The sequence below is a fragment of the Ursus arctos genome, unplaced genomic scaffold (assembly GCF_023065955.2).
Source record: "Ursus arctos isolate Adak ecotype North America unplaced genomic scaffold, UrsArc2.0 scaffold_37, whole genome shotgun sequence".
In the NCBI taxonomy this organism is placed as follows: domain Eukaryota; kingdom Metazoa; phylum Chordata; class Mammalia; order Carnivora; family Ursidae; genus Ursus; species Ursus arctos.
In genome coordinates this window covers 8,491,519-8,518,975 of record NW_026623053.1, presented here as the reverse complement: position 1 = coordinate 8,518,975, position 27,457 = coordinate 8,491,519, and the positions used below count along the sequence as shown (strand labels likewise).

The 27,457-nt window shown below is 32.1% G+C and overlaps 1 protein-coding gene across 8 annotated transcripts in view; it reads left to right on the top strand.

The window, feature by feature from the left end:
* NOVA1 (NOVA alternative splicing regulator 1) overlaps nucleotides 1–27,457 on the top strand; it is a 151,871-nt gene that overhangs the window by 1,767 nt on the left and 122,647 nt on the right. For 2 of the 8 annotated variants that reach the window (XM_057306364.1, XM_057306359.1), the window contains exons 1-2: nucleotides 179–7,162; nucleotides 12,447–12,490. Coding sequence is in view for 2 of the 8 variants with exons in the window: in XM_026486409.4 (XP_026342194.1) it covers nucleotides 128–271 (144 nt within the window). In the remaining 6 variants the exon portion in view is untranslated. Of the gene's footprint in view, nucleotides 1–127; nucleotides 7,163–12,446; nucleotides 12,491–19,343; nucleotides 19,495–27,457 lie in introns of those variants that run through there. The other 6 variants (XM_026486409.4, XM_044379582.3, XM_057306362.1 and 3 more) reach the window with 5 other exon arrangements.

The window sequence follows — 27,457 nt, the reverse complement described above, 5'->3', positions numbered from 1 at the left end:
TAACCCCATATTTCCTGCAGCTATATGCCCAGTGTTTTAATTGCTGTTTTTCCCTCTTGAGGGTGGAGAGGGGATACAAAGTTTAATATTACCATGTTAACCAAGTATATTTCTTTGCATTTTTCAGAAGACGGCCAGTATTTTCTAAAGGTTCTCATACCTAGTTATGCTGCTGGATCTATAATTGGGAAGGGAGGACAGACAATTGTTCAGTTGCAAAAAGAAACTGGAGCCACCATCAAGCTGTCTAAGTCCAAAGATTTTTACCCAGGTAGGTGCAATGGTGAAGAGATTGTTTGATAAATCCCCAAGGAAAGAAAGAGAAGATCTACCTGTACTGTATGTTGTATTGAAAGAAAATCTTCATAGTATAGACTTTATTTATATATCGTATTTGTGGAAAATTTTAAAGTATATTTCTACTGTTGGTGTTACGTTTTGTTTCAATAATTGATATACTGTGTCTGATTTAGAACAATAACAAGATGAATCTTTTGGGTATTTCTAAATACTTCTTTCTAATTAGGAAAATACTCTAAAATTTAAAGATAGAAACATGGACAGCTGGCATCAGGAAATAGGGTTCTTTTGAAGTTTTCAGACATCATTGTAATGACAATTAGTCTAGAGTGAATTCAGAAGAGGGGGTAGGAAGGCTTCTTAAAGAATGGACCATTTACTTCTAAATCCATTATGTACCTCTTTCTGCTTCACTGCTTTGTTTGTTGGCCCTGGAGTGAAGTAAAGAGGACAAGTGCTGCCTCTTCAGATTTTTAAAATACTGCGTTTTTAATGTAATTGTGACAAGGAAATATATTATTATGTAAGAAGTAAAGTAATACTTCAAAATTTGTGTTATGAAGAGCTGTATTAGATTAAAATGTATTAACAGTTGTGTGGTACTGTAACCTGGAAAATGGCAAGTTTCCTAGGTGGTATAATTTTTTTTGTACTTTTCAGTGTGTGTTTTTTATTTCAAGTGTTATATAGTTCTGCGTGTTTTATCTTTTCCTTTTTTATCATTTTGCTACTCAGTATATGGATTTTAAGTTTAGCTGGAGAATCCGTATAATCGAATAGTGTATCTCTTAGGTAAAAGATGAACTGGTTTGCTTTTACGCAGGTGTAGCGTCTGCCTTTTTTTTTTTGGTTATTTTGTCTTTATGGCCATAAAAAATATTTATTCAGTGCTGAGGGGACTGATACTGCTTTTTTTTTTTTTTCCCCTGGTAGAGAAGAAAAGCTTATTTGCTTTCAATGATCTAATTTCAGTAAGAGTGCTTTAACAGAGGATTTCTTTTTCATAGCCAATTGATTGGTGGTAGAAAATGGACCATTATGCTAGATCAGGTTTTAGAATGGTTGACAGTATCATTTAGTTATATAAATTAAATGTAGTATATTTGGTAAACACTACACATATTAAACTAAAATGTAATTTATTAGATATGCTGTCCTTCGAAAGTTTGCTCCTGTGAGTGTAGTTTTGTAGATGGTTTTCCTTGTCTCTGAAACTTTCCTTCTGCGTTAAGAAAGTTTACTAACATATTCACATTTGTATGTTTAAAAGGTATATTATGATGAAAAACATCAATGTGGAATTGTGAAAACCTTAGTACAAATAAGAGCACTCAAAAGAGCTTGATTGCAGAATTAATAACGTGATAGTCTAGGAAAAGAGCTGCAATGGTAAATTAAATTCACTGTCAATAGATGAAAATGAAATAGCTTTTTTGCATTAAACATGAGGTGGTATCAGATGTGCAGGGATGTTACAGAAAATTGGTGTTTATCAAGGATATTCCAAATAGTAAATTAAATGCCTTTTCATTTGAATATAGTTTATTTTCAGTGGGTTGGAAAGGGTGCACTGAGAATTAGATCTTTTGTTTCTAGTCCACTTAGTTATGCATATTTTTCTTATTACATTGAAATTGCTTATTTTATTTATAGTTCTGAGACATGTTATTCATATAGAGCAAGAATATCCGTTGGAAAAAATGGAAAACTGGAACGCGTTGAACAAAATTTTGTGTGTGTAGTGACGTAACCTGATCAAATGTGATTTGAAATGTCTGGATAAAAGAGGGCTTATACTCTCAGCCTGTAACAGGTGGAAAGCAAGCACACACTAGAATCAATTTTAAGGATAAAATAAAGCCTTGTAATTAATAAGCTGTATTAATTCTGAACACTTTTTATTTAAATATGATAGTAACTAGGTTATTACCTGTTCAGACAGATACATCTCTCTTCTTCTGATAGACTTCAATTTTAATAGTCTTTCTGTTCACACTTGCCCACAAGCCTGTGGAATTATCTAAGGTCCTGGTATTCTTCAACATAACAGCCGCTGAGCTACTTTCAACTTCTCGTACTCAGATATATTTGAGGGATACTTACCTGCTCATCTCAGACAAAGTAAATTATGAAACTGTGATTTATAACGCCGAATTATAAGGACTTTCTTGTAGGATTATGCAATAGTTTATTTGGAAGCCCATTTTTATGTTTCATATATGTATTTATGACTCCTATTTGATTAGAATGAATATACCTGATGTTTATTTCATGAAGAATTTTTCTGTTTCTCATTTGGTAAGACAGTTTATTTGGGAAAAAGTGTACTTTAGTTTTATAACCTAATGGATTTTCTCAGATTACCTAAGTTTTGACAGAATGTAGTTGTGCTCAGAAGGTTTAGTTAAAATACTCATGTTGTCTAAGACAGATTTTCTTTGGGATATATAGTGCAGAGTACAGACACACGTTGGGGATATTTTAAGAAATTTCAACTCAATTGTATATCCATTGTTTTTATTGTAGCCAATATAGTCTACTCATATTTATCATATTTGTGCGTTCTTATGGAGTTTTTTTTGTTGTTGTTTTTTGCTCAGCTTGTGTCTTTAAAATATCTTAAGCAACCTTGCTTTTTTGAGTAATTTTTAATATTTATGGTTGAAATGAAGAAAATATTTTGTGCACATTAATTGGTATGATATAGAATTTGTAGAACTGTATATTGTATTGTGTATTTCCGCATGTCATAGTAAATAAATATTTAGGGAAATTATATCATGAGGATTGTAAAGTGCATTTTTAAATTACTGTAATCAGAAAGAAGAGATCTACGAGTAGACGTGCTTTATTTTTTTGCTGTGCTTTGTAATTCATTTATCTTTTTAAAAATCTAAATCTTACAGAATACAACTTATTACTTGTGATTTACGAATATATCTTGTTTTTTTACTTGATTAAAACAGCTTATTTATTTATATATCTTTTTTATAAATAGGTTACTTAAAGTTGTTGCCTTGTAGTAAAAAACAGCTTTCTCGTTTTGGGGAATATATTATTGAAAGCATTTTCAGAATGGCGATAGTATTCTCTTTTTCCTTTATTTGGCACCTGAAGATGTGTTTAGTTTTTGTTAATACATGGATTGATTTTATTTATTAAAATTAATGCATGGTTCAGGTAGATAATCCAAAAAACTTATTGAACAAACTATTAGTTGGGAATAGTAAATGATTTATAAAATATATTTTTTCATATGTGCCTTAGATTTTAGAACATTTCATAATGTACCTATTGTTATTCCATTGTAGGACAGTAGAGATATTCATTATGTCATTCAAACAGGAATACTTCACTGTAATCTTAGCATATATTAGTCTGTATCTTATACTGTTTTCATATTTATGGTAATAAAACTGGATCACATTTGATGTAAAGTATTTCCTTTTATGGTCCTTAAGTTAAAATTTTGAACTTATATCCCTAGATTTATCATATCATAATCTTAGCAATATCCAACTTGGATGATTTTTTTTTAATCACAAGCCATTTATATGTTAAAATTTTAAAACTCATGAAAGCAGACTGTAACTGAATTTTTCTTTTAGTGAAGGAAATACCCAACACTGCCTTAATTTTGACATGGGAAGAATTCAGTGGCCAATTTAACCTTTAGGATCGGGACCATATAGCATAAGAATGATAATTTTGGGGGACATCAGATGAGTTGACAAAGTTTTAAAATAGGTCACTTCTTTTGTTTACGTTGTTGAAGGAAGAGTATTACAATATTGGTAGTACAACAGGAATATTTTAGTTACAGCTTTTAAAAGTTGCAGTCTAAACACTTTGATCTAGATGCAAAACATCTTAGAAATTTATTGATACATATTTTAAGTCAAAATTAGTAGATAAATAGAGTTGTAAAAAGGAAAATTAAAGTAGTGTAATTACTAGTATTGTTGAGTTTAATACAATGGTTATCATTACACTATACTATACCTTCGATTTTAGTGTGATCAAAGAGTTGCTGGCACATAATGTGTTTTTCTTTAAAACTTAAACTTATAATATTTGTCATATTACCTGTTGTTGTGGGTTACTTTATATTTTGTCTCTCTATACCCTTGGTTGGAGGAGGAACAAGTCTTTCAGTTAGACATTTATGTCTCCGAAAATTTGCTGTATTTTTAATATTTTTTTCTCATTTTAAGCAATAGGAAATCTTAACATATGAGGGAATGTTACTGGCATAGCACAATCTATATTAAAATTGTAGAGTCCAAAAGATACAATTCTGATAATTATGTAGGCAAATATTTTGTAGCATGGGATTTTTAAAAAATTGAATCAGCATTAGAAATCTTAGGTATTCAATTTATTTGATTCTTTTTTTATTTCATTCTGATGTTATATCTTCTGTCATTGATTTAGTAAGTTGTGGAACATCGTTTACACTCTTGGTGTTTTCAAGAATTATAATGTACAGTGTCACTTTGATATTTACTATTTGAAGCCTTCTGGATTTTGGGAAAATAGCTCATTTAAATTTGTGACGTTGTAGGAAATCCAATACGTCTAACAACATCGCCTTGCAAATATCATCCCCAAAAGGTTTCAGGAATAGTTTAGAAATAGTGAATTCAATTGGTGAATAGTTCAATGTTTATGTATGGAAGACGTTTTGTATAATACACAAGGGGAAAACAGTCTGTGTCTTGGGAACTCTGAGTATGTGGTATCCCTAAAAACCCGAGCAATAAACCACCCAATGAAAACTTGTCTATTTTATGGCTGTTTTGTTTTGTTTTGCTCTGGCTTAAGAAAATTTTTAAGCTTTTCAATAACACGAATAACACTTATTGAACACAATTACGCCACTTGTTACCTAAAATTCAGTACCTAATAAACTATTTTTTACCATAGAATTTAGTCTTAGTTGTTTTCAGTTTACTAGAGTTGTTTTAAACCACTTTTATGAGCAAGTGCAGCTTTTCAAAATAAAATTGGGGGGTATATGGGTGGGAGATTTGTGCTTGATTGCCATCTCATTTCCATCTTTGGATACAGCTCTAGCATAAAGTTAAACAACATCTGCAGAGATCTGACTGACAAACATCTCTCTGGGACTCATCATTGCAGCCTGCAGCAGGTGCATTCAGCTTGCAGTCCTTTCCAAAAAGAGGTTAGTTTGTTCTAACATTTATCAGTAGACCAGTGGGAGCAAGTGACTAGAGAGAAGAGGTTGGTTGTCACTTGTCCAGTGCTGGAATACTACAGGTAATTGGACTGGACTGGTGGGAACCACAGCAGTGTGTGTCTCACATTGCACTGCAGCTGCTATGGAGCTTAATTAACCTGACCCTCAGAGAATGAAGTGTCATGGTATAAAACACAACATGCAAGAAATGAAGCAGTACTTTTCAATACTTCCTGATGTTTGGGTTGGTGAAATTTCCATCTTCTTCATCTTGTTCTTAAAAGATAAGGCATCGGCTTTTCCACCTTTTATATGGAGATATTTGAAACTAAAATGATTTTTATGAATCTGATAGAATCTGAAAAAAAAAAAGAGATGTTGTATAGAAATAGAAAGAAAACAATCTTAAGTTAGAAGTATTTAAATTTCCCTGTTCCACAAGTACATTTTCAAACCACGAGTGAGCAAAAATAAGTGGAGGTACATTGTAATTTTTTAATTAGTATTATCTTAGCTTAACATTTGTTTATTCTCATAGGAGAGATAGCCCATGTAAAATTAAGTTGTATCTTTTTAGCATGTTAGAGGCTTTAGCAAGCAAACTGCCGAATGCCTTCAAGTGTTTCAACAAACAAGACAGGTATGGCATAAAACTCTAAAAAAATTAATCTGTCATTTATTTCTCTTGTTTTCGATTTCTTAATCTATTCGAAAAACTGACTTCAGTATGCTTCCAGGGCATGCATAGAAGTTTCTTATGTCTTCTAATAGTGTTTCTACTTACTGTAGGGGTCTTATCACAGTGCTGTTTTATTAATTGCCCTTGAATGGAAACTAATTCCTAAGGTAAAAATGTTTTTAAATTAAATCTGGTAAGGTGCCATACTATTTTAAGATAATTCTGAATTTAAAAATATCATTTGGAATCTTGTGAAGGAGTTTGTAGTTTTGACTTTTCTATTAGTTTTACTAATTTGAATTTTTTTAGTCTTTACTGAATATAACCTGTCAGTTACGAAAGAGTAATTAAGTTTTGGAGTTTATACAGATGTTTTTGGAACCTATATGCTTTTCTTGAAGAAATTTTTACCAATATTGCCGGTAACTATTTGTTTCTGAAGTTACCATTTGCAGGAAGTCTGTTAAAGTTTATTTTAATTAAATTATGAATAGTTAATTATTGGTAATTATAGTAATCATGGAAAATAAGATTAAAATAATCATCTCTAGAAGATAAGAGAATAATTCCCACACTTTTAAACATTTTTCATTTTTGACCCCTTGGATAATTGTTTTCTTATCAATTCTTATTAATATAGAAGTGATTCTTTAAAATTTTACATGTATACTACACCATCATTTTTAAATTTTTGATAAAGAAAAGATAATTGAATAAAAATAAACATTTAAGACTACAAAGTACAAAAAAAGAATATTATGTACACTGACAAACTTTTTGAGATATTTTCAATATTCCCTGAGTTTCAAGCTACTATATGGATATCCTTTTCCGTAACAAAACTTGATCATGAAAACACATCATAGCTACACTCCATCATTGATCTTTTGCTGCTTCCTGCAGGGCCTGTCATAGCATCGTTGACAGGACCAGATGAAAAATGAAATCAGTATCTTGAGTTTTTTAACAGCAAAATGATTCAGGTAAGATTATTTGGTGTGGAAAATAAACCATTTTTTTTTACCATTCTTAAACTAATTTTATTTAGTAATTGATATTTAAAATTAATATATTTTTTCTCATTTCAAGACCTATTCTATGTCCTACTGATGTTCAGTGGATTTATAATTTACAATGAATTTTATTCTGAACTCAGTAATTTTTAAATTTTAAACTGTAGTGCTTTTTACTTTCCTTGTGAAACTGAGCCACTTTTTGAAGTTTTGAGGAATAATTTTTCTGTTTGAAAGGTTTTTGAGAACAGTTTTCCACTGATTACTCCGTAATTCCTTTGCAAGGAGAAATTTTCACACAATGTACTTATTAATTAAATAAGTCTTCAAATCCTGCATTCCCTCTAGGATATAATAAATGCTGACTCTCAGTTGATTCAATTCTTAAAAATCATTCTTAAAGAAGAAAGTTGTTTTCATTGAACTTGTTAATAATTTGCTGCTCTAGGAATTAGATTCAGTGACTGTTTAAATTTGGGGGTAGGGCAAAAAGAAAGGAATTGGGGTACATTTTATTAACACTGAACATAGTGGGAATGTGGTACCCATTTTTGTTATATATTACTAAATATTTTAGAAGAATTGTAGCTTTTCAATTTTGGTTATATTCATTCTTGAAATAATTTGTTTTTGAAGGAGTTAGTATTGGAAGCAATTGAGTTTACTTGAACACTGTTCATTCACGTATTTAGTCTTAATTATTCTTTGTATAACTGTGTTTTTATTTTTCTAAGACTAATATTTTTTTTTAAGTCATGGAAGTGCTTTTTAAAAAAAAAAAAAAAAAACCTAGTGTGAAATCTGTCTGGAAGCTTTTCTCTTGTTAGCTATTAGGTGTATTTATCAGATGCTTCTTATGAGCCCAGGTGTAGGCAGCTCTTTGGTCATTAAGACTTTATAGGTATTACAAAGCATCTTTTTCTTTGTTAAAGGAATATGGGCATGTTTTATTTTTCCCTAAAAAGTTGTACTTTAATTGTTGCTGTCTTCTTAAGTTTTAAGTTTTTTTCTGTTATATGACCTCTCTGTCAAAGACTTAATTAGGACATTTAGAAGTAGCAAATGGAAAACTTTTCCATTTGAAGAGATTGGAAAAATCATGGAATTGTGGAACTAGATGAAAGGAATGGATCTTAGATATGATCTCATCCAGAATCTCTGTTTAACCATTGAGAAAACCAAAATACCAGGAGATTAAGCGATGTAACTTAATCCTGTAACTTTTAAATGTTTTCTGAATTTGTGTACGTCATTCTCTTCTTGTTTTGTTCTGTTCCACTCTTTTTTTCCTCCCTCCCTTTTTGGATATGACCCTTGGAGGAAATAGATCTTTACCTTTTCTCTTCCCTTGTTTTAAAATGAATGTGCCCCCTCCCCCATTTTGAAAATTAAGTTGAAAGCACATTACGTATTTTAGGACAATTTTTGTTGTTGTTGATTTGCTGTATGAAGGGCCAAAGACAGGTTCTTTTTATCATTACCACACATTAAAAAAAAAAAAAGATACAATAGATTATATTTGGTTAGAATATAGCCTGGTCATTTTCTGTTTTTTCCGTAATTGTAGTTTGAAAATGTCAGTATTTTCAGGGCGATTTGATTTCTACACTTGTATTTTTCTTCATTTACAAAGTTTGTTCTCTTTTTCTTATCTTTTTCTTTTCTTTTTTTTTTTTTTTTACTTGCTTCCATTGTTCATTAGCTCAGTTTTTTAAATTTCTTTATTTTGGTTTAACAGATTATTGACCTTGATTTTTAAAATGTGTAGACTTTCTAATTCAAATTCTGTTTTCAAAGATATATGTATTTTCTGTATTTTTATGACTTTCATAAAAATTTCCTTAAGTGTTACATATTTGGCTGGGTATTCGTAACAGTTGGGTTAAAAAGGACAAAATATTATCGTTAAAAATAAGCAACAGGCAAGTTGTAAGGCAATCCAAGTAAAAATGAAGATATATTGTACAATAATTCTTAATTTTAAAACATCACTATTTTCTCTTTTTTTCTATCCATTTTGTTAAATTGGTCTGCTTCTCAGTAATTAGGGTTCTGATGGTGTTTGCACTGTATTGCAAGCTTAAGGACTACTTTCTAACATAATTATAAAAGTACTTAATGTGATTTCTGAGGAGATTTTTTTCTTCACAGCTTTTAACTAAAACAAAAAATCTGTGATAGTCTTTACTTACATTGAGTAATTAAATTAAGTAATTAAATAGGTATGAAGGAGTTATCCTTCATGCCTGTTGCTACATGTTCAGTGTACAGCTCAGTGCTATAAACATAAGTGGTAGTTGAATTTAAATGAATGTATGTATGAATGAATAAATGACTGATTTGAGGCTTCTTCTGTGAAGTGCTCATTCAATGTGGAGAAGGCATTTTATCTTTCGTTTTTCATTTTATTTCTAAATTACCTCGATTGGGGGGTAGTCTGTGTATATAAAGTCTATATTTTAAATAAGTGAACTAATGAGTTCAAATATTGAAACAAACCAGAAATGGTCAGAGAAGTGTTAAAATGAGTATGGGCCAGGTGTTAAGGAAGAAGAGTGTGAGAAGGGAGTTTTGCTTTGTATTTAGCATGTTGTCCTGTGTGAAGGAAACTCAAAAGCCAGTATTATGGAGAATACTTCAGAGCTATCTCCAAAAATGTAGGTAACTTTTAAAATATTCTGACTTGAGCAACATGAGCTCAATTAATATTTAGTAATCTTTGATTTTCAGAGTATCTCAAGAAAAGTCATCAGCCAGCAGACTGTTGCTTACTTGCACAAGTAACCGTGTGGCAGTAATTAAACTATAATGTGGCATAACTATAAAATCTTATAATGTAGCTATTTCAGATTAATTAAGCTCACATTGCTTAAGTCAGAATAAATGTGAGTAAAGTTACATTATTAAAATATGATTAATGAATGTTTTATTTTTAATGTATTTTAATGTCTTTTCCACCTCCTATAGTGGTGAAGTTAACATGTATAAAGACATTATGGTTCTAGAAGCTGGCCTATTTAATTTTCTTATTTGTGAAGGGAAAAAGTATATGCCAGCTACATAGTAGCTTAGAGTTTGACTGACTTGAATATCAAGGTGTTGGTATGTGTTACTTTATTTGAAACTAGAATTTTAGGAAAGTTACTAAGTTCAGGCTACTTTAGCCTGTAAGTACCTTTTAAATACTTTTTAAACAGTTAATATTTAGAGAAATGCACAAAATACTCATGTTTTTCTTGTATTAGTACATTGAATTCTGCTACAATAAACCAATGAAAACATCTAAGATTTGGTAGATAAATCTGTTTAGTCTTATGCTTAGCCCCCTACATTTTTATAAATTTTATTTTTTTTAAAGCTGGTGGAGAATAGTTAAAATAACTGTATTGTAGTGTTTCTTTACCTGGCTGCTTCCCCTGCTACTAGCATGGCCAGGTTTTAACATTTTGTTGAGTGTTTATGTGCTCCTTTTGGGGTTAGAACTAGGTATACAATGCCCTGAAGATATTCTAAAGCAGGGAAGCAATAAGAAGCAAGAAACATAAATACCTGGTTATAATAAAGTTTAATAAATGTAAAATGATAGAATTGTGTCTGGAAGTTGAAATTATGTCTGTGTGTGACTCGATCTTGAGGGGAAAGAGTGGACTTCAAAGAAGACTTCAAGGAGGTGGGGGGTTTTGAGGGTTGAATTTTAATTGGCTGGATGGACAAGAGTGGAAGGTCATTTGAGGCTGAGAGACAAAATATATATCAATTTAGATATGAAAAATTCCTGTTATATTCAGGGGTCCAAGAGTAGTTTGGTATTACTGTAATAAAAAGTGGATATTGCTGGGCGGGGGGAGTGGGGATAAGGAAATACAATAGATATTTGTACAGATAAGATTTACATGTGAAAAAGATAAAAGATAAAAGTTTGATTGAAAAATACTCATCTTGGATACATTTATTAGCAAGAGTTATTTTAAAGAAGAAATATGTGTTGCATCTGTAAAATGACTGGCGGTGGTACTGTAATTAAAATTTATGTACCTATTTGTTTAAATGTAAATAGTGATTCTTGTACTTTGGAGAAGGATTACCTTAATTATCTAAAAGTAGAGCTGGGTGGTAGGTTGAGGAATGTGACTTTCTGCTGAGGCAATATAAGTAGAATTAAAAAGAAGACTAATTTGTTTAGGAAGGAAAAGACTAAGGAAAAGGTGAGGCTACTAGGAATTCAGAAAAAAGAGATGTTAAGAAATATGATGGTTGTCTTTTATGAAGCAATTATGTGCCAAGGGTAGAAGGAAAAAGGTATGGGGACCTAGCAAAGAACAACTGCCAGTGAAGAATGTTGTGCTGTATTCAGGACAAGTATGGATAGAAATCTGTTTTTGACGTTTGTTCACTTTGACCTATTTTGTTGTCTCTGTGGGTGCATTTAAAGTTAGTGTCTTGAATGGTTTCTTTTCCTGGTTTGCTTTTGAATCATAGCTGTTTAGAATCCTGTATCTGATAAAACTTTTCTCATTTCTTTAATTGCATGAATATGTAGGCCTTTTTAGCTCTCTCGGCATGTGAACAGATATATTCACTTTTAATTTGATGAAAATTTGTGATTTACACAATGTATACATTTTTTTTTTAATATGTGGATTTAATGTCATTCAAACGCTAAAGTTATGGTATATGAGAGAGACATTGGTATGCGTTAGGTCAATGAAAATGAAAATTGAAACTTCTTATTCATTGTTAGTGGATTCTCTGTTATGTGATTATTTTATTTGAAATATCAGTTGATTATTGAGATTCAGCAGTATTCTCCATCATTGATAAATATTTATTTCACATAGGAATCAGTCTTAATCAATACCCTATCAAAATCAGATTAACTAAAAAAAGACTGAAAAATATGGCACTGTTTTTCCATTTAGAAAATGAGATTAAAAATCTATCTAGCGTTTTATACTGATTTGTGAAATTATTGGCTAGTTGTGTAGAGAAACATTAAAAAATTGAACAGCTGAAGTGACATTAAGCACCAGATGGGAATTTGAAATAAAAATATTCACTGTGTAATCTTTATTTAAGTGCTATTCATAATTCAATAATACCAGTTGTATAACTCAAAGTTGAATTCAATACAAAAAGGAAGCACAAGCGAAGTCTCATTGCCTTCCAATTGATATGCATATCATGGTATGATAGGACTTGTTCTTAAAAGAGGTAAATAATATAGGTAAGACAACTGTATACATTTTTTTTGCAGAGGCGGTACAATTCTCCTTGAGAAAAAATTTGAAGAAATTTCAGGTTTGTGAATTGTTTCAAAGTAGCCTTTATTTAAATTTAACGCCTTTTACGAATTCTGCCTCTAAAATGATACTCGATTTTGTATTTATGCGAATCTTCTACACTAGGGATTTCCAGCCAGATTTTCTTTACAGTAATATTTTAAATTTCTTCTGAAGAATATACCTATTTTGTTTAAGGAAAGGTGTGTTCCTCTGAAAGCTTTATCACATTTTTAGCTACATTGGTGTATTTGACATCTTGTTTAAGAACTAGAATGACTCTGGATATGAAAACACAAACTGTGATAATATGCTAGATATGCCATATGAGGCAGCTTAGGTTGGCATATATCTCAAATGGCATGTTTAATGTACTGTATTACTAAGATTAGTAATTTTAGAGTGGAAGGCTGCTACTTGTATTATATAGTTTCATGCTGGTGGGCTTAGAATTCTGACAGACTCTTTGCTTTGTAAATCCCTGTTTTCACCCCTTGTAAAAATCTTTTCACTCTTGAAATGGTCTACATGGGATCTACTCTCTGAAGTTTGTGAAAGTTAATGAAAATACTGCAGATAGTATGTAGTTTGACAGATGATTATGAATGTGAATAGCAATCCTTATGTTGTATTTTTGTTAAGGAATAATAATGCTAATATATTTATATGACAAAAGTGGTTTAGTAAAATAAATAGTTAAGAATCGAAAACAGTATTTTTATTTTTAGGAAATGTACATATGTTGATAGGAAAAGCTTTGAGGTTCTCTAGAATCTTGGCAGTAAAGCCATTTGAAGCAAACTGCAATAAATATTGCCCCTTTATGACAAAATACTCAACTTTGAAATCATATTCCAGCTTTTCTGAACATAATGTTTTTATTTGATTTTTTAAAATATTGATTTTATCAAAGATTTTTCTGAAGGCCCTTCAAATAATTTAGCAGACTGCATTAAAAATAAGTAGAAACTGCAGTGTGATGGGGATAATTTAGGTAACCAAGAGGGATACATAATATAGATAAAGAATATGTACATTTTTTGGCCATCAAAATATGCAGGACAAATGCAATTCTGCTTGAGGAAAATTTTGAAGAAATTTTGAGTTGGGGAAATGTTTCAAGTCAGTCATCTAAATGTAGTATCTTTTAACAAGCCTGGCTCTGAATTTCTTTATGTGAGTATTTAAACTGTCTCTATTATCATTAATGGGAAAAGTGATGGTCTTGTTTTTCAAAGTCTAAAACCATATAACTAAAAGTTACTTAAAAAAAGTAAGTAGTACATAGAAGTAGTTTATTAGTCATGGCCTAGTTAGATCTTACACTCTACCACTTATTTCAATTCTTAAAATCTCAGGGTAGGTAAAGAATTTTGGTTTTAGCAAAAATTCTTATCTCTGTTTTATGGTTGAGGAAAAATAAGACAGTGGAAGTTAAAATGATTTGTGATATAACAAGTTAATGATGAACCTGTTTGTTTACTGTTATTCCGTAACTCTTTGCATCATATTACTTACAAACTTGAGTTCAGAAATACAGTATTCAAAATTTGGGTAAGGTTTACCCAACCAACTGCCACATTGGTCCGCCACTGGGAAATAACATATTTTTGATGGCTTTATAATTTTTCCCTATTCATATAAAAGGGAAATCTTACAAATTTGAATTTTGCCATCAAAAGAAAAACTGTGATAATCAAGCAAAATGGATACATAAAAACAAGTTTTCTGTCCTAACCTCTGTAAACTTTGAATTTTGATATAGCTTATGTACTTTTCCATCTTTGTATTGATAGAAGATTTCTAAGATAGTTTGAAATTTTACTCTATCCATGAGATTATTTATGTGAAGTTATTTAATTATTCTTAGTTTAGCATTGTACAATTTTGCTTTCCCTTTTTAAATCACATAACTATAGAGATTTGTTAAATTATACACAAGCTTTGGAAGGTGTTGTCAAATAACTGTGACAGTAGTTACTATAATCATGATTTTTGTGAGGAAAAAATGTTTTGGGCATTACATAGTGAAGTTTATTAAGAAATTATCAAATCAGTTCAGTGCTTTTTTTAATGCCTTCTGGGTATGTAGGATGGAGACCCCGGGGGAACATGTGGTAGCAGAGCAGAATTCGAACCTGGTCTCTGACACTTAATAACTATATGATTTTTGTCAAATCATTTAATCTTCTTGGGCCTGTACTTTTATCTAATTTTCTCATCTGTGTGATGGAGATATTCGTAACCCTCATATGGTTATAAGTTGTTGGTCCAGGCACCACAAGAGGGAAGATGTAAGTGTACGTCACATAATACTTGACATAATAAGCATTTTATGACTCTTTTTTAATCTCTTCCTCCCCATGTTTGTTGCATTTAATAACACTTAATATACAGCAGACATTTTAATGTGAAATAAATTACAAAAATGTGGCCCTAAAAAGGAAAACACTGCTATAAGGATTTTTTCTTTCAAAAATTTTTTTTCATAATAACTGATTGTTATTGAAATGCAGGCAATACAGAGAAAGTTAAAGCTAATTTCTTATCCCACCCCTGTAAGATAATTAATATAAATAACTTGGTATATATTCATTTAGACTTTATAAATGACTTTTTATATTTTTATATATTCAGTTCAATTTTTATATTTATTCAATTTTCACACATACTCATATTTTAATAGATAATTACAAGTGACATTCATTGTTACATATAGGACTGAGTTTTTAAAACATCACCTCTGTTGATTAATGGAATGTAGAACTTCTAAATACTCTAAGGTGTCCTTCCGTTTGCAACTATGTAGGTACTTTTTGTGAATACTTTTATGTGCATAGCTTAAAAATGTGTTCTGTGATACCCCTGAAGATATACAGAGCTTTATTATTTGTTTTTTACCCATATCATTGACCTGAAAACTAGGGATATGAATTTAGAATATTGAAGCATATTACAATCTCATATGAAGCATGCAAAGTCCTTCTTTGTATTTAGGACTCTTGAAAATTAACATAATTTATTGATCTCTCCTTTCTTCATCTTTGTACATTCAAATATAAAACATTAAAAATATTGATCAGAGCTTTAATAAGAAGAAATCAAGTGGCATATAGAATATTAAATAACTGTCGTGATTTTTTCAAGATACCAAAACTTCTGAAAATCCTTTCCCTATTAATCAAAAAGAAAGTCATAGTGTATTAAATGTTGAAGCTAGATGTTTAATAATATAGGTGATAATTCATAAGACTTATTTTTCAGCATTTTTTAAGCTTAAAAATTATTTTAATTGTTTCTATAAAACACTTTAGTTTATGTTCCTGCAACTTCCATGAAAGATCCAATAAAATTTAGTGGCATAGTTTTACTAAGAGTATGTTTTGGGGCCATGTTTTATTACTTTCTATTTCTTAACAAGTATTCATATTTTCCATGACTCATCACAGAAATTCTTGATTGCCATTATGGTGAAAATTTTTTTTATGATACGTCTATTTTGTTGTAGTCAGTGTTTAAACTTAATGTATTCAAATGCCCTACATATTAAATATTATATATGTATTAAATATTTAAGATTTATTTAATGCCATAGCAAGAACAACTGTAGATATGATTTTTGTGTGTCTGAATGTGCCTTTAAGAACAATAAATGTAATTAAAATCATATTGATTCTTATTGCTTTGTGGAAAATATAAAATCTTAGTGAATATCTGCCATAGTATAGACTAAATTCAATTGTATATTTAGAATATCACACCTTTGAATATGTAAGGATATTAAATGTTTTAGGAAAAAATAAAGTGAGAAACTTTGCTAAAAGTCATTTAATTCCAGAATAATTAAATATTGTGGGCCTAATCTTTAGAGTGATGGATTTATTCTTAGATACTTAGAACATGTAGAGATATTTGGAGTGTTTGAAGTCTGATTAGATTGAGAGTAGTATTGAATGTTGGCAGTTTGTAGAAGAGGAAGCTGAATTAGTCTAGGGTAGAGATGACTGAGGCTTATTTCTGATTATATTAGGGTATGGTTTTGGGAATTAGAGAAATTTGAGATAGTTTGTGAAAGCTGAAAATAGCCCCAACTTCCTTGTCACTTTAGAACATTTTCACTCTTCTTTGGAACTAAGGCAGCAGGCTACACAATATATGATGAATTTAAGTATTAATTCCAAAACTTCCTCTGTCATCCTGATTGATGATCTGATGTCCTCTGTAACTGAGAAAATAAAGGTAATTAAAAGAAATTTCATGAGCTCCTACTACCAGATCTATCTACCTAACTACATCAGGACCTAACTACTACAGGACGTAGTCTGTATTTTCTCTTATTCTGATAAACTGTCCCTTCCCCTAGCAAAGGCTAATCCTTCACTTTTATTCTAGATTTCATTCCCTCTTAACTACTCAGAATGTTTCAGTAATCCTTTCTTTTCTTTCTTACATTATCAATATACCAGTCAACAGCAGTTGACAGTTATCACCGTCTCCTCTTTGAAGCATTTCATTTTGCTTCCAGCACACCTCTGCCTCACTGATTGCAGCCTCAAGTTTCCGTGGCTGGTTTCTTCTCAGTTTCCTGAGCTCAGTCCTTGGAGTGCTCTCTACTTTTTTCTATACATATTTACTCCCTTGGTGACCCTATTCAGTATCATGGCTTTAAATAACCATCTGTTCTTCCATGACTACCAAATGTTTATATCCATTGTGGACCTTTCACCTGATCTGTAGACTAATGATGCAGTTACCTACTTGATATCACTTGTATGTCTGATAAATATGTTAGAATTAGATATTCTGATCTTTCAAATACCTAAATCTGCTTCTCCCATGATCTTCTCCATCTCAGTTGTAACTTCATCTTTATAGTTTCTAAGGCCAAAAATCTCAGAGTCATCCTTACTTTCTCTCTTTCTGTCAAACTTTACATTTAATCTATCATGATTCTAATTTTGTTCAGTATGTGACAGCCAAAAGCACATATTAAAAACACAAATAAATGTTGCAAAAATGCATTCTGCTCTGATTAACCAGGTACAGAATCAGCTAAAAATGTGGTTGGTTATGGATTCATTGTTAAAACTCTGGAGAGTGGCAGAACATAGCCTGTCCTAGTTACTGGATTGACCAGACTCAAATTGTTTATAATTTCAAAAGATAAAGCAATGGGAAATCTAGATTCATGTTTAATTTTATGTTATAGGGAAGTCTATAGGAAAGAATCTGTATTCTAAAGAATATCAGTATCAGTATATCCATTATAGTAGCATAAATATTTTATACCTGCAAGAATTGATTTTCAAAGAATAAATATGAAGCAGTAGAATTAAGAAAACTCTAAATAATTCCAGTTCATTAGATTGTATCAGATTGAAATGTATTGATCCTTGAGGCCATAGTTAGCTTAAAATGCAAACTGTTAGGTGTTGTATATACACATTGTGAATGTATACTGAACTACTTGGAATATTGTGCTAAATCAAAACTTCATCTTTTTTGAGGGTTATACCTTAAAGAAATTACACATCTAAAAAATAAATTATCTGAGTGGTAATTGTTTTCCTATAAAATATTTTGAGATACTTTTATGCTTGTCAACTGGGAATTTCCTCATTTTACTGTCCATGAAAAATTTTTCTAGTTAATGGACTTCATTTCTCTTTCTAATTTAAATCAATTAGTTTTTACTTTACTATTTTATGTTTTTCATTCTGAACTAAGTTATTAAAGGAAATTGCATTATTTCACACACAAGGAGAAAAAATAATTGAGTTTTTATAGCACCAGTATACTTTTAATAAATAATTATGTAATAAAATTTTTGACTTCTTTTCTAATTATACATTTCATTGGTATGTCTTACTGGCAAATGAGATTTGATCTCTGGAAGTAATCTGCCAGAATAGGACAAAATCAATCTGGATACCTGTCAATATATAGATGATTCATTAGAGAAAGTTTGTTTAGTCACTGTTGTAAAAAAGGAAAACTGGTGGACGTGGCCTCCTAGATTACAAGGGAAAGAATGTGTGTATGCATTTGATTTCATTTTTAAATTTAACATTGAAATTTAATTTTGTGACTCAAAATTATGGCTTAAGATTTGTGACTTAAAAGCTTTTATTTTGGGGGCGCCTGGGTAGCGCAGTCTTTAAGCATCTGCCTTCGGCTCAGGGCGTGATCCCGGTGTTCCGGGATCAAGTCCCACATCGGGCTCCTCCTCTGGGAGCCTGCTTCTTCCTCTCCCACTCCCCCTGCTTGTGTTCCCTCTCTCGCTGGCTGTCTCTCTCTGTCAAATAAATAAATAAAACCTTTAAAAAAAAAAAAAAGCTTTTATTTTGGCATGCTTATTAGTTACATGTTTCTTTCTTAAATCATCCCCTAGTATTAGTGTTCATTTATGTGAAATGTGAGTTTGCACATCATTCTTACATACTATTTTGGAAATATCCATATTATACTATTTTCACAGAGCTGATAGAGATTTTATACAGGCTTTTCTGATTCAAAATCCCATTTTCTTTTTACCATATCCTATTATGAGGTCAAAAAATCTTTTCAATGAAAGCGGTTTTCCCATAGTTGACTCTTTTTTAAAGTTTTCTTTTATTGAAATTTTGTTTTTAAAGTGTTATTACATGATTGGTTTCAACATACTCAAATCACGCTTTTAATTTTCATCCTTGCAAAATAGTTTTAAGGTTTTTCTATGTAAGCAAATAAAGCATATTTAGACTATGGTTATGGTCATATTTAATAAGCTTATATATGAGTAGGAAGTATAACTTTAGAATCTTAACGACAAAATTTTTCATGTTATTTCTTTTTTTTTTTTTAAGATTTTATTTATTTATTTGACAGAGATAGAGACAGCCAGCGAGAGAGGGAACACAAGCAGGGGGAGTGGGAGAGGAAGAAGCAGGCTCATAGTGGAGGAGCCTGATGTGGGGCTCGATCCCAGAACGCCGGGATCACGCCCTGAGCCGAAGGCAGACGCTTAACCGCTGTGCCACCCAGGTGCCCCTTTTCATGTTATTTCTTTAAATTTGTTGTTAACTAAGTTAAAGATCTAGAGTAAAGATTTATTTATTTATCCATGTATTTAGCTAGCAAATATTTATTAAGTGTGGATTATGTACTGAGCATTTTGCTATGTACAGAGATATTTAAGACCAAATCTCTTCTCAAGAGAGAAGCACACAGTGAAGCTGGAGTGTCAGGCAAAGGCTCGAGGGCATTTTAGTCTGTGTCAAATAATTTGGACTTTTATTTATTTTAAATCAGATGACACACACAATATGTTAAAACAGCTTTTTAAATCAGTAGTTATTATATATTCAAACCTACCTGGATGATCAGAACTCTAAAATGGTAGGGGGTATTTGCAGTTTTCAGAGAATTATTTAGTTAGAATTTACCTAGAAGATACTTGACATTACAGTTAGGATTTTTTTAATATAAAAAGCCATTATGTTTGCAGTAGCTGGTTAACTTAAAAATTTTGAAGTTATTAAGTAACTATTTTCTGATAATATTTTTCAGTTTTAAGTAACCGCTAATTTCCGTGGCTCTGTTTAAAGCTGGAACCCAAAGTTGTTTGCTGCAAAATATAGCTTTGTATTAAGACTCTGTTAAAGAGAAGGATGTGTGTGGAAACTAACGGAATGAAATGATTTGAAATTAAAACTGGATGGCAATTCCAAGGAAGCAAGAAATGTGCTACATTCTACACTAACCCTGTCATCGCTGTTTTACTTTTTCCAATTTTATGGTATCCATTTCTGTTCTTGAAAATCTTTAAAAATGTGTAATCCTTGTTTTCTTGAACTGTCAGTATTTAAGATATAAGTGATGTAGCTCAGCCTCATACTTTCATTGTCATCCATTTTATGTACTTTTGCTCTGGAGTTGCTGAGCATCCCTACATAAAAGACTAAAACTGGACCAATTGTTTCTGCTATTCAGTCTAACATATGTTTCCAATTGAGCCAACTCTTGTTTTTATCCTTTCAGTTATCTCTTTTCAGCTTTCTATCCTGTGCCTACTTTTCAAACTTTTCATCTTGGTCAACCTAGAAATTCACCCCAACACCTTTGTACTCTGTAAATGAACTTGCTTCAGGTCCCTTAGGTCATCTTCAAGGACCTCCATCAACTTCTTTTATACTTCATATTACTCTATAACCTTGCCTTTAATCTTTGCCTGCATTTATCTCTTGAGAGGGAATTCTCCCTTCATCTTTTGAGACTATATTTTATCCTGTTTCTTTTTACCTTTTTTAGACTCTTGTTATATTATCTCATTCTTTGGATCTTTTTATTATTTCATTAGATCCTTCTTTCTGGCTTAGAAATATGTTCAGTTCTTATTTACCTTAAATTACAAAAGACTAAATCCTTTCTTTGATTCTGATAATTCTCTTACGGTTACTGCTTCCCTCCCCTCTGTAGATTTCTTGAAAGCATAATCTGTTTGTTGAGTTTCAATTTTCTCAGCATTCTGCTACTCCTGAAGTTACTCAGTTCTCTTAAAGTTTTGTTATCTCTTGGTTCTTCAACTCACTGGACTAACTTTTTCAGTCATCTAGTCATCACCCTCTTAATTTTCTGGTGTTGATAAGCATTCTCTTGATATTTTTCTTCCTTTGACTTTCTTGACATTGTAAGATCCCGTTTCTCTTTTTGTCTTTCTAACTGTACCGTCTTAAGCGTTTTGGTGAGTTTCTTTTAAATTCATCCCATCAATATAGTAGTTACATTAGATTTTGTCCTTGCCCCTATAGATTCCTCTAACTTTAATTATAACTTTCATCTAGATCATTCTTAAGTCCATATGGTTGGCTCAAAACTGTTTTGAACTTTTATTTATGCAGTTCTCATCATAAATTTCATGTATTCCAAAACAAATCTGGTTATTTAAACCTTATTTAAAATCTTTCTATAAATTATCTTATCCTAAAAATACAAGTTCCTTAATATGGTTCACATGATTTGGCCTTTTACTCTTCTTTCCAGAGATGGTTGTTTTTCTTTCTATATTAACCCCTTATTAAATGAAACACACACAAGACACACACATATACACACGCACATACACACCAGCATTCCTATGTACCATTAAGGTTCCAGCTTGTACCTTTCATCATCTAGGAAGTCTTTCCTGACCATGTAAATCTAGTTAAGGGACCCTTCTTTTGTGCTCATGAACCATTCTCTACTTCTCATGTTCATTGTAATTGCAAATCTTGTCTAGCACATTAGACCACTAGCTCAATGACAATGAAGATCATATCATCTTTATTTATTTATTTATCCCAAATATTTTAACATGGGTTCTTAAGTGAAAAGGTAGTCTCTTCTTTTGAATACCCTCAGTGTGTAGAGATCATTGCCTTGTTATGCAACACCACAGGGACAGTGTGCTCCCAAAAGAGAAACTATCTGACCTCAGTTGTTTTCTGTTTTCTTTAGAATGGAAGGATACTGATTTCCTCCTTGTTCCCTTCTTTGAGTCCTAGTTTCCAAATCGTAGGCAGTAGGAAAGGTATCATTAATTATTCTGTTATATACGTACCAAAATCTTTTAATCCATATTAGTCTCTAAACCAAAATAACACATCACCAGTCATTGCTTTCTACTGGACCAGTCTGTAAGTCAAGTCTGTGGGTTGATAGGAAGGAAGGGAGATAACAAATTCTGTCACCCATCCAGTTCTACATATATGTGGATAGTAGACAGTACTTTTGTTATGCATACTTATAATTTGTGAGGAACAATTTCACAGAATTTAGGAGGATTAAACAAGGGAGAACATAAATGATACGTTGAGGGGCACCTGGGTGGCTCAGTTGATTGAATGTCTGCCTTTGGCTCCGGTCATGATCCCAGAGTCCTGGGATTGAATCCCGCATCGGGCTCCCTGCTCAGCCGGGAGCCTACTTCTCCCTCTCCCGACTTGTGCTCTCTCTTACTCTCTCTCTCAAATAAATAAATAAAATCTTTAAAAAAAAGAAATAATAATTTGTATCGTTATTTTAGTGAGGTAGAAAAGTATTTCCTCCTGTTATCTTTTCTGGCATTTACTTCTGTAGATCCTTTTTTTTTTTAATTGTAGTAATATTTTTTTTATTATATTATGTTAGTCACCATACAGTACATCCCTGGTTTTTGACGTAAGGTTCGATAATTCATTAGTTGCGTATAACACCCAGTGCACCATGCAATACGTGCCCTCCTTACTACCCATCACCAACCTATCCCATTCCCCCACCCCCCTCCCCTCTGAACCACTCAGTTTGTCTTTAAAGTGAAAAAAACAAGAATGGAAGGTATAAAGTCATTAAGTAATGAAAACACTGGAGTCTTGTTTAAGTATGTATTGAATCAGAACTTCAAAATTATTTGGGCTTGTTTGTTGAAAGGGAAGATCCACACAAAGAAATAGTATATATTAAAGAAGTAAAGAGTTGAAACAGTCTGGTACTAATTCTTTTCAACTAGAAAATTGCTTCAGGCTATGCTTTCAAGTATTACAGTAATTGAAATTAGGTGTGGTAATTATTTGTTATTAATAACGGGCAAGTTTTACATCTTCATTTTTGTCACTTTGAACTTTCTGATAGTTTGTATATCTAGATCTGAGGCTTATTCAGTTACTTTCCATGATAAACAGAATTTTCTCAATAAAGAAAGCAAGTAAGATTGTGAGGCATACGGGATTTTTAGAAATTACATTGGAGGGAACCCTGGGTGGCTCAGTCGTTAAGTGTCTGCCTTCGGCTCGGGTCGTGATCCCAGGGTCCTGGGAGCAAGTCCCACTCAGGCTCCTTGCTCCATGGGAAGCCTGCTTCTCCCTCTGCCCTCCTCTGCCTGCTGTTGCCCCTGCTTGTGCACTCTCTCTCTCTCTGACAAATAAATAAAATCTTTAATAAAAAAAAGAAATTACATTGGAAACATTCTTTAACACTCAAATATATCATTCTTTTTTTTTTTTAAAGATTTTATTTATTTATTCGATAGAGATAGAGTCAGCCAGCGAGAGAGGGAACACAAGCAGGGGGAGTGGGAGAGGAAGAAGCAGGCTCATAGCAGAGGAGCCCGATGTGGGGCTCGATCCCATAACGCTGGGATCACGCCCTGAGCCGAAGGCAAACGCCTAACCGCTGTGCCACCCAGGCGCCCCCAAATATATCATTCTTATCCACTTCTCGGTCTTTGTTAATATTTTAATCATCTGGTTTGTTGTCAAGAAATATGATTTAATAAACTGCATGCAAATGCAAACTATAATTCAGGCTTTTAAATAATTCAGATTTCTTGCTCATTTCATCAAAATGTTTGTGTTTTGGGGAGGAAAATGGGGAAGAAATGAATTAAAATGTGGTATGATATTCTATATGCAAGATACTTTGCTCGGTTCTTTAATTTCCGTTATTTTTCATTTCTAGAAGCGCTGTTTGATTCTTTTTCAGATCTCTTTGCTCATATGTTTGCAAGACTGAATACTTATTTTAAATTCTCTGTGATAATTCTGCTGTCTCTTGTTTCTGCTGGTTCTCTCTCATGTAGCCATCCTGTCTTGTGCACTTTGTAAGTTTTTTGTTGTTGTTAATTTTTCTTAACCACTTATCTGGGAATTTTTTGAAACCTTGTATAAAGGTGGCTTTGCATGTCCTTTTGTAAGATGTCTGTGGTCACTCCTAGCTGTAGTAACTTGAAACTGAATTCAAGCTGAAACCTGCTTGAAAGTATAAATTCAGGCTGAAAACCTGCTTGAAGCTGGGCTTATAGTTATGAATTCTTAGAGATTTTTTTCCCCCTCTTTCCAAGCGTGTATTTTGGGAGAAGTGTCATAGTGAAAAGATGTTTCTGTTTAATACTTACAATGATGGCATGGCACATTGGTGTCAGGGTTACTGGGGACTCTCTTAGTAGGCTGTCCACCTTGAACATACTCTGTGCTTTTTTCCTAATCTTTATATTCAGGAAGATAAAAAGACAGAAGCTCAAATTACGTTAGTTCATCAAATGTATTCAAGGTAAATATTCTCTCAAATGCTCCACTTATTCCTCTGGGTTCCTGCATTCATTTAGGGCTTGACTTCAATGCTTATTACTTGCTTGCCAGCTAACAAATGCCATTGAATAATGTGTTAATATTTTTTCCCAGTATATTTAGATGTTTCGGGCAGAAAGACTGGTCTGGTTATCTAACATATTATATTGCCAAACATGAAAATATGCCAGATTTTTTTTTTTAACAAGATTACCTTACCTGTTTCTCCCAGGTACTCTGGTAGTCTGTACATACATTCTAGCCATTTCAGAAATGAGGTTACCTGACCTAAGTCATGAAGCTGGTAACTAAAGAAGATTACTCTGTTCACAGATTGACGTCTGACTCCAGAGTCTGTGCTGTACATTGTACATCACTGCCTACATGTGGGTTTAGAGTCTTCACCTATAAATATTTGTTCTAAATAGCATTTATTTTGTTGATCATTGGTGTTGTATATAAGGAAATGGAATCCTGAATTATTATCTGCAAGGAGTTTTGAAAAAGAAAATATAATAGCAGTTACTGTACTGTAGAATTAGCAATGTGTCAAAAACAGGTAATTAGTGCACTGTGATTCCCTTACCAAAAAAAAAAAAAAAAGGAATCTTTTCTATTTTCCCTAAATCTCTCCCGTTATTTCAATATTATCTCTTAGTTTTTTTCCAACATCCCAGCAGATCTTTTCCTTATTGCCACCTTTTCCTTGACTTTCTCCTTTAGCAGTCCTTTAAGTATTTTTGTTAACATGTGTCACACAGTAAATATCAAGAAACTCTTCAGGTGTTACAAATACAGGCAGAAATAAACATAATTCGGTATTGGTTAAGCTTTTCTCAGTAAACACACAGTAGTGCAGAGAGCTGTATTGATTACCAAATGGAAAACTTAAATAAAAAAAAAAGCATTACTAGTTCATCTTGAGCCAGAAAAAAATTGCTTACAGTATTATCAGATGTTTTGCATTTTGAGATAGCTACTTCAGATTTAATAGATTTGAGAAAACGGAAAGTTAATGAAGCAAAAGAGTGGGAATGAAACAGGTATAAAATAACCATCTACAAAATAGAAGTGATCTTATTAACAGTTGTCCCGATGAGGTTGCTTTAACCACTAGCAAACTATTCAAATCAAGCAAGACCTATGAATGTCATAGGATAATCCAAATAAGAGAAACTATAAATAAATTTTTCTGAAGGCATTCTTTATAAGTTACATTTAAATTGATTATACTGTGTATTATTTTAAATTAGATTTTAAAATTTAAATCAAAAGTATATAGACTTTATTATATTGCTTTTTAAATAATAACTTAGCATCTTTTGTGAAGTTTATTAAAAGTGAACGGAATTGAAGGCAAGTGTTTTTATAGGAAATTAAACGGATTTTTTTTTTCATTTTCTAGTTATTGAGCTCACCCTATGTGAGAGCTGTTTCTAAGTACTGTTGAAGATATATACGAGGTTCTACTTTTGGGAGAGGAAAGAGAAAAATAAAATGTTTGTTTAAGGATTGGATTGGTTTCTTAGAGAAGATTTTTAAAAGTAACATTTAGTCCTTTAAAAAGTATATAAATGGATTTATTCTTTTTGCTCTTCTCATCTCTTATTATGATGACATCTATTTTTTATAATTTTTATTGATAATGGAAATTACTAGTGTCAACATGAAATACTGAGTTAGGAAGAATAAATACAGTGGGTCCTCTTTCTCAGTATCTGTTTTTTATTTTCGGAACTATAATTTTTGTTTCCATAGTCTTGGTCATATTATGGGATTAACTTTCTTATTAGTTAAGAGGAGAAATATTAGATGACAAAGGACAAAGTATAGCAAAATAATAACAATAGTAATAATAGAGCTGACATTTATTGAACATTTACTATTTATAAGGCCATGTTCAACACATTATGTACATATTCTTTGTTCTACCCAATAACTTTATGAAGTGGGATCTATTCTTATAAATAGAAAACTGAAGCACAAGAGTTAGATCACTTTAATCATGGTTATTTATAACCATTGGAGCTAGCCTAGATAGCACATGTATATAGCACTCTGCATATAGTTGATTTTTTTTTTAAGATTTTATTTATTTATGTGACGGAGAGACAGCCAGTGAGAGAGGGAACACAGCAGGGGAGTGGGAGAGGAAGAAGCAGGCTCATAGCGGAGGAGCCCGATGTGGGACTCGATCCCACAACGCCGGGATCACGCCCTGAGCTGAAGGCAGGTGCTTAACCGCTTTGCCACCCAGGCGCCCCATAGTTGATTTTTGTTTTTGTTTTGTTTTGAATTTGAATTGCATCGTGTCTCTCTGTTAGTCTTTTTTTTTCTCTTAAATAGCTTTTTTTTTTAAAGATTTTTTATTTATTTATTCGACAGAGACAGAGACAGCCAGCGAGAGAGGGAACACAAGCAGGGGGAGTGGGAGAGGAAGAAGCAGGCTCATAGCGGAGGAGCCCAATGTGGGGCTCGATCCCACAACGCCGGGATCACGCCCTGAGCCGAAGGCAGACGCTTAACCGCTGTGCCACCCAGGCGCCCCCCCATAGTTGATTTTTAATGGTAATTCTTGTTCTGATGACAATGAGTTAGAACTGAAATTTGAAGCTGATAATATAGAATAGTTCTGTTAAGAGTCTTCAAAATTGGTATGATATTTTCTTAGAAATTGCAAATCTATTATGTACCCTGCGTCTAACATTAAGCTCTGTTTAAATTCCTTAATCATGACATTTTTAAGATTTTGCTAAGCTGTTTTATGTACTCATAACATTTTAGTCTTTTATTTCACAGTGAGTCTGAAACAATGTTTTGCCATTCATGTAATTAATGTAGTTTTATTCAAATTACATTTTTATCTGTATCTTTATCCATGGTGTAACTTTTTTTTTTACCAGTTTTTCAGTTGTATCATGTTT